Source organism: Eschrichtius robustus, chromosome 12 (genome assembly GCF_028021215.1).
Source record: "Eschrichtius robustus isolate mEscRob2 chromosome 12, mEscRob2.pri, whole genome shotgun sequence".
Lineage (NCBI taxonomy): Eukaryota > Metazoa > Chordata > Mammalia > Artiodactyla > Eschrichtiidae > Eschrichtius > Eschrichtius robustus.
In genome coordinates, this window is record NC_090835.1 from 11331507 (window position 1) to 11344451 (window position 12945).

The 12945-nt window shown below is 42.1% G+C and overlaps 1 protein-coding gene across 1 annotated transcript in view; it reads right to left on the reverse strand.

Annotated features, from left to right (window-relative positions):
• ARL8B (ARF like GTPase 8B) overlaps positions 1-4107 on the reverse strand; it is a 62083-nt gene extending 57976 nt beyond the window's left edge. Inside the window, 3 exon segments of the mRNA XM_068557928.1 lie at positions 3771-3935; positions 3937-3984; positions 3986-4107. Of these exon segments, the coding sequence (XP_068414029.1) occupies positions 3771-3935; positions 3937-3984; positions 3986-4069 (297 nt within the window). The 5' untranslated portion in view covers positions 4070-4107.
• Between the last annotated feature and the right edge of the window lie 8838 nt (positions 4108-12945).

Consider the following 12945-nt stretch of genomic DNA (forward strand, 5'->3'; position numbering starts at 1 on the left):
TCCCAATTCACAGCTCTATGGTTCTAACCTCAGGTAGATCTACAGAGGCAGATAAGTAGAAAGTGCACTGGTCCTGGGTTCTAATTTTATCTCTGCTACTAATTAGCCTTAGGAATTTCACTTAACCTTTCTGGATCTCCTAGCTACATCTATAAAATGAGGGTAAAATTAGACCACTTAATTAAGGTTTTTACAAACTCTTAAAAAAATTTTTCTAGGCCCAGATTTCTACAATCTTTCCAAATATCTCCTTTTCCTAATTCTCAGCAGTAATAAACTTTTCCTTGGATTAACCTTTCAGCTATCGACACTTCACAAAAATGTAGACAAATTTTTATAATACTACTAATTTCAAAAATACACAATGTCTATAAAACTTATCCCATAACATTTTGGTAAATCCTATTAAACATTTCTTCATAAGTATCCTATAACCCATCTAAGGGTCTCAGTTAAAAATAAAGATTACTCAACATATATTACACATACAAGACACGTGCTTTATTATGTAATAACTGCCATAATACTTAGCAATGGGCTGTATTTCATTTCCTAACACTAATCAAAAAAATTAAAGACTAGAGGTGTTTCTTAACGTTCCAAACAAAGAGAACACTATGTATATTAAGTGTCTCTACAGAAAACATTAGATAACATGAAGTATCATTTGGGGTTTGAAACCATAAGAATATGAATTTGAGGACTGAAACTCTCCGTAAGCAAACTGCCTAATTTCAGAATGGACCAAACCCTGCATATAAGTAACTCAGCTTCACAAACCTTTTGAGTAAGTTAAATGACATCAAAGTTTTCTTAACTTTTAAGGCAGGAAATACAGACACATTTTAATTAGATGTTTACAAAAAGTTGATTTTTACCTAAGAAAATTGGCTTCACCTGAAGCTTTTCCTACCCGGAAAGTTACTTGTTGAATTTGAGAAATAAACGGCCAACTTTCTAAAGTAACACATAGTATTCAATGCGGCTGAATTTCTGAGTCTATAAATCAAACACTTTATACAAAGAATAATGCAGTTGACTTTTTTTTAAGATAAAGCTAAATTTACTATTTTGGACACACTGTTTCTATCTAAAACTCTGTAAATTCACTTTTAATTACTAACTTTTTCCTCAACCTCAATATATTCTATAAGAACCACAGATTAGGTTAGAGTCTGAGGTTTAAAAAAAGGCATGAAATTTACTGACGTCTCTTTTTTCCAGCATCTTAAAGGCCACGGGCAATTACTGTCACGATTTTTTCTTAACAGAACCTACCCACATCATATCATTCAAAAAGAATGGTATAGGGAATTCCCTGGCCGTCCAGGGGTTAGGACTCAGAGCTCTCACTGCCAAAGATCCAGGTTCAGTCCCTGGTCGGGGAACTAAGATCCCCCAAGTCGCACCACGCGGCCAAAACAAAACGCAACGAAGAGTCTAACGTTAAAATAATAGTTCACTTTGAGTTCAACAGCTTTCCAGATGTTAAAATAATCTAATGCAAAAAAGGGGGGAAGAGGGAGGACATGATGTGATTACTTGCCACAATCTAGGAATCCACTACCGCAGTCCACATTTGGATACATACACAAATTCAAAGACAGAAATGACCCCAGCTAATTCCTTTCTGAATATTTTTCAAAATATCGTTTCTGCATTAAACGAGTATACCCACTACAAATAATAACAGCAGTTACCATTTATCTAACCCCTTCTATAGGCAGGCATGATGTGAGTCACTTAACATCTGTCATTTCATGTACTCACAGCAACTCTGTAAGAAACCTATTATTATCTCCTCTTGATAGATGAGAAATCAAGGACTGAAAGAGGATACAAGGCTGCTAAGTGGCAGAGCCAGACTGCAAACCCAGGGATGCTTGACTTCAAAGTTCATGCTCATTATATTAAGCTACACTGCCTACTGAAAACATAAGCATGAAAATCGAGCTTGTATTTTTAGAAGTCCCTCAAAGATTTACTAAACTTTTTTTAGGTTTCCCAAGAATAACTACTTCTCTGCAACACACAAGACTGACTGTAATAATACACCTATATACACAATAAATTAATTCAGTCTTGTCAAAAAGATAGAATTTAGGAGGAGACACCAATTCTTATCTCAAAGGAATACCAGAAAATTTACAGTTAAATGAGCTCAGCTGCACTCAGGCTGATCTTTTCCACATCATATATAAGTTCGAATATGGATACTTAGCCCGAAGTTTTTCCTTACTAATTTTAGTGGTATTAGATACACATTCCACTTTTCTATGACTGTTGAAAAAATCGTCATCTCAAGCACCCCCCCAATCATATTATACAAAAAGAGCCAAAAAAGTAGGCAAATTTTCTTTAGGTTTATATGCAACATTCCTCAAAGGAAGTCTGGATTTCTGCTGATCTCTATTTCTCCAAGTCTTACTCATTCCTGTTGCTCTATAACTTGCAAGGACTAAGAGTCACAAGTTACACAAGTTGTGTTCTCCAACAAGGAAGGCGTGTTTGAATAATTCCAGTAACCCAACCAGTTGGACAGCTAGTTGCCTATTTTTTCACCCATCATCTAAACGGTGGAGGAACTGCTGCCATCTCTCTTTGGAGTAGCTGGACAAGCACAAGCCCGCATCAGCTAAGACTTGAGTCACAACAGCTCCTGGTCTGTAAATAAAGATTGATGAGAATCTTTCGCTCTTATTCCTTCCCCAGCCAACCAAACAAGCAAAATTGAATCATCCTCCTTACCCTCAATCACTGCTGAATAAACACCACATTGTGTATTAGGTTCCCAGGGCAATTTCCCTCCCAGACACCCATTCCCTGGGCGTGGAATAAGCTATGTTCCTGCCCAGACCCCTCCCCTCCCTTCATTTAAGAAGCACCATCACAAAAGACCACCCCTGCTTTTTCAACGTAGTTAACTTTACGCTGGCTGCAGATCTTACCCCCTAGCTGAGGACATTTAGCTCTAGAAATGCAGAGACCCCCTAACTGCTCGGCTTAATAAAAGCTGTGCATTTATAAATCAATTATACTTCAATTAGATAAATAAAGTATAGAATAAAGTAATATAAAATAAAAGCTGTGCACTACTTTGGACTGGCTGGAAATGTCTCTCCCCAGCTTTACCGGTGAGCGCAGCACAATCAACTTGATCTTGGCCCCTCGGGTAACGGGTGAAAACCAGTAACTGAATTACAGCGGAGACGCTGCCCACAGAATTCAGGAATGAGTCCCCACCGGTTCCCTGCTTTCCTACATCGGAGCTCTTCGTCCCGAGTGGCTAGTTGAGAGGATCTCAATTTTTATGCTTTCTCACGGGACACACGGACTCGCCAAATCCCACCCTTCAGGAAAGTGACAAGCTGGAGTTAACCCTTCCGCTGCCCTCACAGACCAAACCCGAAGGAAACCCCAATCCCCCAAGCGCCTTAAACATGTGACAAGCCCAATTCCACCCTTTCCAAACCCCGGCCGCGATAAGAACACGGCGCGCGATAAGAACACGGCGCTTGGAAGAAGACAACTAAATGGAATTAACCCTTCAGCTGCCGATCTCAGCGCCACACTTCAGCCACCAACACACGCGAAGCTGCAAGTCCTGACCCTAGAGGAGGTGACAAGCACCGCTACTCCCTCCCCCAATACACGCACACTCCCAAGAGCCCCGCCGCGCTGAGAGGACCCCCAAGCCGGGCCTGCGGGCGGACCCCGCGCCGGACTCGCGGGCTGCGGCGCCCCGGGCGGGTGAGCGGGAGGGCACTCACCGCGATGACATTGACGAAGGTGGTCTTGCCCGAGTACTGCAGCCCTACGAGCGTCAGCTCCATCTCCTCCTTCCAGAAGAGCGAGCGGAACCAGTCCAGCAGGCGGGAGATGAGAGCCAGCATGATGGCGGCCGGGAGGGAGGACGGACAGGCGAGCGGGCAGGCAGCGGCGGCGACAACCTCCACACAAGTAGGCCTCGGCCCGGACCCCCCAAACGGCTCCTCGGGACCCCGGCGCGACGCTGGCGGGCACGGGCTGACAGCGGCGGCGGCCGAAGCCAGGAAGCCGAACGGGTCATATGACTCGCCCTACCCCCCACGCTCGTCCCCGCGCTGCCGTCTGCGCCCACGGCAAGAGCGGCGGGCCCCCACCCCCAACCCCACGGCCAGGCGCGCCCGCCGCCCACAGCGCCACCTGGTGGGGCCTCCGTGCAGCACCGCGTACCTGCGAGCCGCCCTTGGGCTCCTTTCCTACTACACTCCTTGGCTCATTCATATTGGTTCATTCATCTTTCATCCTCTCTACAATTGTTTATTGACAGTCCGCCCTGTGCAGAAAGACTTCAATACTCTGGGGATACAGCATGGAAATCCCTGTCATACATAACAAAAGATGGAAGCCACAAGTATTTATCAGTAGGGAAGTGAAAACTAGTATGTTCCCAAAAGGGAATACTATACAGCTGTTTAAAAAAGAATGAGAAACTTCTATATAAACTGATATGGGATGATGTCCAGGAAATATTTTGAAGGAACATAAATGCAAGGGGCCAACTCTGTATTAAATGACATCTTCAGTATAAGATGGGAAAACAAGAATATATATGTACATATATACAAATATGTATTGTAGTTGCATAAAGAGATACTGGGAGACTAGTAAAAATGGTTTTCTATGGGGGTCAGGGAAACTGGATAGTCAGAGGCAGAAATGGGAACGAGCCTTCTCTGGATATCTTTTTATATCATTTTCACTTTCAACCATGTAAATGAGTCACCTGTTCAAAACTTTAATTTAACTAAAAAGTACATTAAAATATCTGCAAGGTTCTCAAATTTTAAAAAATCCCTTCCCCTGAGGAGCTTACATTCCAGCGGGGAGACATGTAACATAACAAACAAATAAATATAAGATATAATGCCATACAGTACTGAGCATTATAAAGAAAACTGAACAAGAGGATACAGGAGTGGCCCCTGTTCTAGGGGTTAGGGTCAGAGTAGACCTCGCAAAGGAGGTGGCCCTGGATGGGAAGACCTGGAGGACATGAGAAGGAGAGCCAGGCACACATCTGGTGGGAGCACGTTTCAGACAGAAGGAACAGCAAAGTCTCTGAAGGGGAAAGGCACATGGAATGCTCTAGGAATAGAAAGACAGTCAGTGTGGTTAGCTCAGAATACTAATACTAAGAGATATGGATGGAGAAAGATTCAGGGACCAGAGGAAGTAGGGTATGGTGGCCCTAGTTCAGGTCTTGATGTGATGGGAAACTCGGAGAGTGAACCAATTTATATTTTTAAAAGTTTGCTCTGGCAGCTCCATGAAGAACTGACTGTAGGAAGGCATTATGGGTTGAATTGTGTCCCTCACGAAAGATACGTTGGAGTCCTAACCCCCAGTACCTCAGAGAGTGGCCTTCTTTGGAAACAGGGCCATTGCCAATGTAATCAGTTAAGATGGTCTTAGTGGAGTATGGTGGACCCTTAATCCAAAATGACTTCTTCTCCTCAAGAAGAGGAGAAGATACACAGACACAGGAGGGGAGAGACCCATGGGACAACAGAAGCAGAGACTGAAGTGTTGCAGCTGCAAGCCAGGGAACACCAAGGAATTGCCAGCAAACCACCAGGAACTGGAGAAGAGGCACCAGGAACTGGAACAGATTCTCTCTCACAACCTCAGAAGGACCCAACCCTGCCAATACCTTGATCTTGGACTTCTGGCCTCCAGAACTGTGAGGCAATACATTTCTGTGGTTTTGAGCCACCCAGTTTGTGGTCCTTTGATATGGCAGCCCTAGCAAATTAATACAGAGGGAAAGAGCAGAAGCAGTGAGATGGGTTCAGAAGCTCTTATACTAGTGTAAGGCAGTGATGGTGGTGGCTGGGCCCAAGACTTTGGACACACTTAGGTGTCGGCTGCCACGGACCTTCCGTTCTAGAGGGAAAGACAATGAACAAGTCAACAAACTAATTTCAAAATGAGAAGTTGAACATTCCTCAACCTTTACAATTATCATAATTTCCTTCACCTCTAAAACCATCTAATAGAAAAGTCACTTCTTAACTCCTGATTCTAGTTACACAGTAAAAAAACACAAAAACCCTTTTATCACGTGTTCCCAGTGGTGAGGACTCAGCGCTTCCACTGCCCAAGTTCAATCGAGTTCAATCCCTGGTCGGGGAACTGAGATCCCGCTAGCCACGAGGCAGGGCCAAAAAGAAAAGAAAACTTTATAAATTATTTTTTATCATAAAAGCACAATATGATGGTTGTAAAACCATCAACTAGTAGAGCGGTATGATAAGAAAAAGGGAATCTGTCTATTGGCATCCTCAATTCCCCATCTCTGAAGTAACCCATTTTAAGAGTTTACTCTTTTTTGATCAAATAAACATTTATACACATATATGGGGTAGAGAATTTTCTCTTATGCACAAAAATGGGAACATGTTGTAGGCATTATTCTAGAGCTTCCTTAGTTCACTTATAGTTAAATACATTTCATTAAAAAGAAAGGCATAAATATTCAAATAGATATTCAAAACTTATCATTTCCTAATCATTTTAATACAGTTTACTATTAGCTATATTCTTGAAGCTATTTACAAGTAGTGTATCCATAGGATGGAAATACCATATAATGGAGATCATTTCTTGCCAACTCCGGGATCATCGATGTCTCATTGGTAGCTTGAAATTAACCACTCTGGGAGTATTTGCACCATGGAAATTGGCAAACACTACAATTTAGGCTTCTCCCTTCCCTGGAGAGCCAGTTGTTAGACATTTACTGGCACACTACTGATAGTACCTAATTCATAGCACTAAAGTGAGAATTAAATAAAATAAGAGTAAATTAGATTAAGTAAGGTAATGAAAGGCAAGATGATATACTTATTGTGTATAGTGTTCATAGTATAGAATGAACCTTCTGATCACAGCTCCTCTACCTATCAGCTGTGTGAACTGTGCAAGCTGTCTAACCCCTCTGTGCCTCTAATTACTGTAAAGGGAGGTAATACTGTTATCAGCCTCAAAAGATTATTGTGAAGAGTAAATGAGTTCACATGAAACTCTTATTATAGCGCCTGGTGCAGCATTCACATTCACTAAATGCTAGTTATTATTTCTGGAACATAGCGACTCAGGACATTTGGTTAGCAATTCAGGTGCTCAGTTTCTCATTTGTAAAATAGGGGTAAGGATACCACCCTTATTTGATATTTTAACTGAAGAGGCATTTTCTTCTGGAGTCAGTCCATCATGTACAATGTCCTATGGGTGTACTCTTCCCTTTGAACTTTATCTAGAGTTAAGTTTTAAAAATGGGAATTCATCCTATACACTAAAGATGAAAAATCTGAAAGAGAAATTAAGGAGACACTCCCATTTACCACTGCAACAAAAAGAATAAAATATCTAGGAATAAACCTACCTAAGGAGAAAGAAGACCTGTATACAGAAAACTATAAGACACTGATGAAAGAAATTAAAGATGATACAAACAGATGGAGAGATATACCATGTTCTTGGATTGGAAGAATCAACATTGTGAAAATGACTATACTACACAAAGCAGTCTACAGATTCAATGCAATCCCTATCAAACTACCAATGGCATTTTTCACAGAACTAGAACAAAAAATTTCACAATTTGTATGGAAACACAAAGGACCCCAAATAACAAAAGCAATCTTGAGAAAGAAAAACGGAGGTGGAGGAATCAGGCTCCCTGACTTCAGACTATACTACAAAGCTACAGTAATCAAGACAGTGTGGTACTGGCACAAAAACAGAAATATAGATCAATGGAACAGGATAGAAAGTCCAGAGATAAACCCATGCACCTATGGTCAACTAATCTATGACAAAGGAGGCAAGAATATACAATGGAGAAAAGACAGCCTCTTCAATAAGTGGTGCTGGGAAAATTGGACAGCTACATGTAAAAGAATGAAATTAGAACACTCCCTAACACCATACACAAAAATAAACTCCAAATGGATTAAAGACCTAAATGTAACGCCAGACACTATCAAACTCTTAGAGGAAAACATAGGCAGAACACTCTATGACATAAATCACAGCAAGATCCTTTTTGACCCACCTCCTAGAGAAATGGAAATAAAAACAAAAACAAACAAATGGGACCTAATGAAACTTAAAAGCTTTTGCACAGCAAAGGAAACCATAAACAAGACGAAAAGACAACCCTCAGAATGGGAGAAAATATTTACAAATGAAGCAACTGACAAAGGATTAATCTCCAAAATATACAAGCAGCTCATGCAGCTCAATATCAAAAGAACAAACAACCCAATCCAAAAATGGGCAGAAGACCTAAATAGACATTTCTCCAAAGAAGATATACAGATTGCCAACAAACACATCAAAGGATGCTCGACATCAGTAATCATTAGAGAAATGCAAATCAAAACTACAATGAGGTATCACCTCACACCAGTCAGAATGGCCATCATCAAAAAATCTACAAACAATAAATGCTGGAGAGGGTGTGGAGAAAAGGGAACCCTCTTGCACTGTTGGTGGGAATGTAAATTGATACAGCTACTATGGAGAACAGTATGGATGTTCCTTAAAAAACTAAAAATAGAACTACCATATGACCCAGCAACCCCACCACTGGGCATATACCCTGAGAAAACCATAATTCAAAAAGAGTCACGTACCACAGTGTTCACTGCAGCTCTATTCACAATACCCAAGACATGGAAGCAACCTAAGTGTCCATCGACAGATGAATGAAGAAGATGTGGCACATATATACAATGGAATATTACTCAGCCATAAAAAGAAACGAAATTGAGTTCTTTGTAGTGAGGTGGATGGACCTAGAGTCTGTCATACAGAGTGAAATAAGTCAGAAAGAGAAAAACAAATACCATATGCTAACACATATATATGGAATCTTAAAAAAAAAAAAAAAAGGTCACAAAGAACCTAGGGGCAGGATGGGAATAAAGACGCAGACCTACTAGAGAATGGACTTGAGGACATGGGGAAGGGGAAGGACAAAGTGAGAGAGTGGCATGTACATATATACACTACCAAACGTAAAATAGATAGCTAGTGGGAAGCAGCCACATAGCACAGGGAGATCAGCTCGGTGCTTTGTGACCACCTAGAGGGGTGGGATAGGGAGGGTGGGAGGGAGACACAAGAGGGAGGGGATATGGGGATATATGTATACGTAGAGCTGATTCCCTTTGTTATACAGCAGAAACTAAAACAACAATGTAAAGCAATTATACTCTAATAAAGATGTTAAAAAAAATAAAAATAAATAAATAAATAAAAATGGGAATGCAGGATCATGTGCTCAGACACATTCCCAAGTCATGCGTAAAGGTGAGGAATCCCACTGTCCTGGGAATGTGGATGAAGAGGACAAGGCAAGTGATCAGAATAACCCATGTGTTTGCTGTATGGCTGTTGTATAAGAAATGGAAAACTCTATAGCATCAGAGCTGGATGCATCCTTGAAGACCATTCTAGTTTTGGCTATCAGAAAAAGAATTTGAAAAAGAATAGATACATGTATATGTACAGCTGAATCACTTTGCTGTACACTTGCAACTAACACGACATTGTTAATCAACTATACTCTAATATAAAAGAAAAAGTTAAAAAAATTAAAAAATAAATAAATAACAATAAAATAAATAACTCTCACCAGGTGGGTGAGAAGTTGATCTGTGAACTTAGTTCCAGGTTCTCCATTCTTTGGCCACTGAGTAAAGCTTGTGCTGTGTCGGTCTCAAAAAAACAAAAAAACAAAAAGAGAGAGAGAGAGAAGAAAACTGAGGCAAGGAGGAGAAAATATCACAGCTAGGGACATGATTTTCAGTTGTAATCTTAAGAACAGGGACCATTTCTACTTAAACCAGTAAAGTCATTCTGAGAAAATGAGTGGTTAGGGTCTCATCTCTTAGCTGTCTGTTTTGTCAGCCTCACATTTGTCTAATGAGATAATAGTTTTGGACAAGGAATAAGATGGGTGTGACACATTCCATATGTTCCCACTGGCCTAATTATCAGTTTCACAGCATTTTAAAATGACAGCACCTGAGCCTTCTCCACAGGACATGGCCGCATCTTGGCCAAATCAGTCAAGGAGCCAGAATCTTTCCTTAGCCATGGATGTCAGCCCAGGTCATAGAGAGAGCCCTTCAAAATTGACAAGGGGCAGAATGCCAGCTTTGTCTTTTAAAAAGACAGCGTCAACCTCGGGGAAAGGGAAGCAAGAACCACTTAGGGAATTCTCTTTAGAAGGAACACTCATTCTTCTAAAACTGAACTCGTCAACCCCGTTGTAAGAAAAGTCAATGATTTGAGAATCCCAAGGGTAGAAACTCAACAGATGCTCGGGGCAATGCAAAGAGCAGTCTGCTGGCAAGGAAAAGCCTTACCTTGAATAAAAAGTTCTTATTCTTGCTTTAAAACCTAAACAGTGACCTTGGGCAAGTCATTTCCCTCCTCTGGGCTTTAGTTTCAACTGTCAATGAAAGGAACCAAGGGAGGTAAGGAAATGAAATAAAATGCAACAAAGTAGAAGAAACAGTAGAAAAAGAAAAGAATACAGGTACTGGAGAGAAGCATTAACTTTTTTTCAAATAGATCTCTCCTTCATCCAGGTCATCACCGCTTTTTGGTGGATTTGATTACTGGTCAGTGTTACGGTTTCGGGGGTAAAAGTGTAAGCAGATAGGGAAGGGGGTGGCGGTCCTGGAGAAAGAGAACTAGGCCTGGCTTTCTTGACATAAGAGAAGCCATTTTTGGCCTAAGCCATTTTGTGATCTAAGCCTGGCCACAATGTTTATCTTTGAGCAGGTCTCAGTAACTAATGATCTGAAGAAAACAAGGGAAGACAGGAACAAAGGAAAAGCAGTCAAGAAAACAATAGTTCAGCAACAAAATAGAGTCCTAGTTCCTCCTCAAGGGATACACCTAACAACCTGACACAGATTTCGAAGTTTTGCAGAAACTAAGGCCCCACCCCGGGGGAGGATGGGAACAACATGCTGAGATCCCAGACTCGTCAGAACCTAAGGAATGATGATGTTGACCTTTTCCAACCCTCCTGACTTTAATCAACCAAAGACTGGATTCTGGCAACCTCTGCCCCAATTCTATCCTGCATTCTCTTCTGCTCAAGCCCCTTCATGAACATGCATGTACTCAACTTAAAATGTCCCCATTTGCTGTTTAGGGAGACACTGCTTTGGGAAAAGATCCCCAGTGTTCTCCTTACTTGTTGCAAGTGATAAATCCTTCCTTCTCCCCATCTTTGGCTTAGTTGTGCTTTTGGGCTCAACACCCACCAAGAGGTGGTGGAGAAAAGATGTGGTGGAGAAGATGTGGCACATATATACAATGGAATATTACTCAGCCATAAAAAGAAACGAAAGCATGCCCTTTGGAGTCAAGCAGGAGCAGGTTTGCATCCCAGTTGTCTCCCTTCTGACCTGTGGCAAATTACTTCACCTCTCTGAGCCTAAATAGAAATAATATCTGCTTCTCAGGGCTGTCACGAGAGTCAAATGAAACAACACAATGCCGCCTCAGCACAGGGCTCTGCCCACAGAAAGTGCTCCTTTAATCCCACTGTCGTTACTTCTCACATCTGAGATCCCAAAGCCTTACGTGGAAATTCCCTCTTGCGTGTTCCTGTGACAGGCACGCCACCCAGTAAATGACTGACCCAGTCCCCTCCTAAGCATTCCCATTCCACAACCACACGCCCTGGGGGTCCCCTCTCTCGGCTATCCTCACAGCCACTTTAGGAGCACTTAGGATACATCCAGTGGTTTCAGTGTTGAAGCCAGGGTTTCTCAACCTCAGCACTACCGGCATTTGGGGCCTGATAATTCTGTGCACGGGCAGCTGTTCTGTGTGCTGTAGGCTCTTTAAAAGCATCCCTGGACTCCATACTAGGCACTGGCAGCACACCCTCGCCCCGTTACGACAGTCAAAAACGGCTCCAGACATGGCCAGATATTCCTCGGGGAAAAGACTGCCCCCAGCTGAAAAACCACCAGATTCGACACTAGTTTTTTTGTTTTTTCCTATTTCCCACTGTCCTGTCCTTCAAATCCAATCTGGGGCCATGGTGGGAGTGGCAGGAGTGGCACCCCAGGTAGGAGGAGTATTTTATCACTGACCTTGTTCAATACTGCAGCACAGCAGTACTAAAAAGCAGATAAATTACTGTTGGTTTGTTACTGGGTTTATCTTCTCTCCAGGAAATGCACCCCTTTATTGCGGCACCCAGCATCCCGCCCCCTTGCTAGGCCATTGCTCTGGGCAGTGGTTTTTCCCCTGCACCCATTATTCTTACACCATAAAAACAACCTGCTGTCACTTTAAATGGCTGCGCACACTTCAGGTTCAGTAACAAATATATTCAGTTTTAAGAAACTGAAAAAAAAATTATTTCAGGTAAAATTTCTCCTGCTGCCTAGTTTGAGCCAGCTACAGACTGGACCTTTGGGAAGGGATATAGGACAAGATTACCTGCTTCTGTTTCCTGGTGTATTCACTTCCCAGGGCTGCTGTGAAAAAGGATCACAGACTGGGTGGCCTAAACAACAGAAATGTTTTAAGTCTGGAGGCTGGAAGTCTGAGATCAATGTGTCAGCAGGGTTGGTTCTTTCCGAGGGATGTGAGGGAGTGTCTGTTCCAGGCCTCTCCCCCCAGCTTCCTGTAGATTGCTGGCAACCTTTGGCATGTCTTGGCTTGTAAAGGTATCACCCCATCTCCGCCTTCATCTTCATATGACATTTTCCCAGGGTGCACGCCTGTTTCTGTGTCCATATTCCCTCTTTTTATAAGGACAACAGTCATATTGGATGAGGGCCCACCCTGATGACCTCACCTTGATTATCTCTATTCCAAATAAGGTTACATTCTGAGGCACTGGAGGTTAGAACT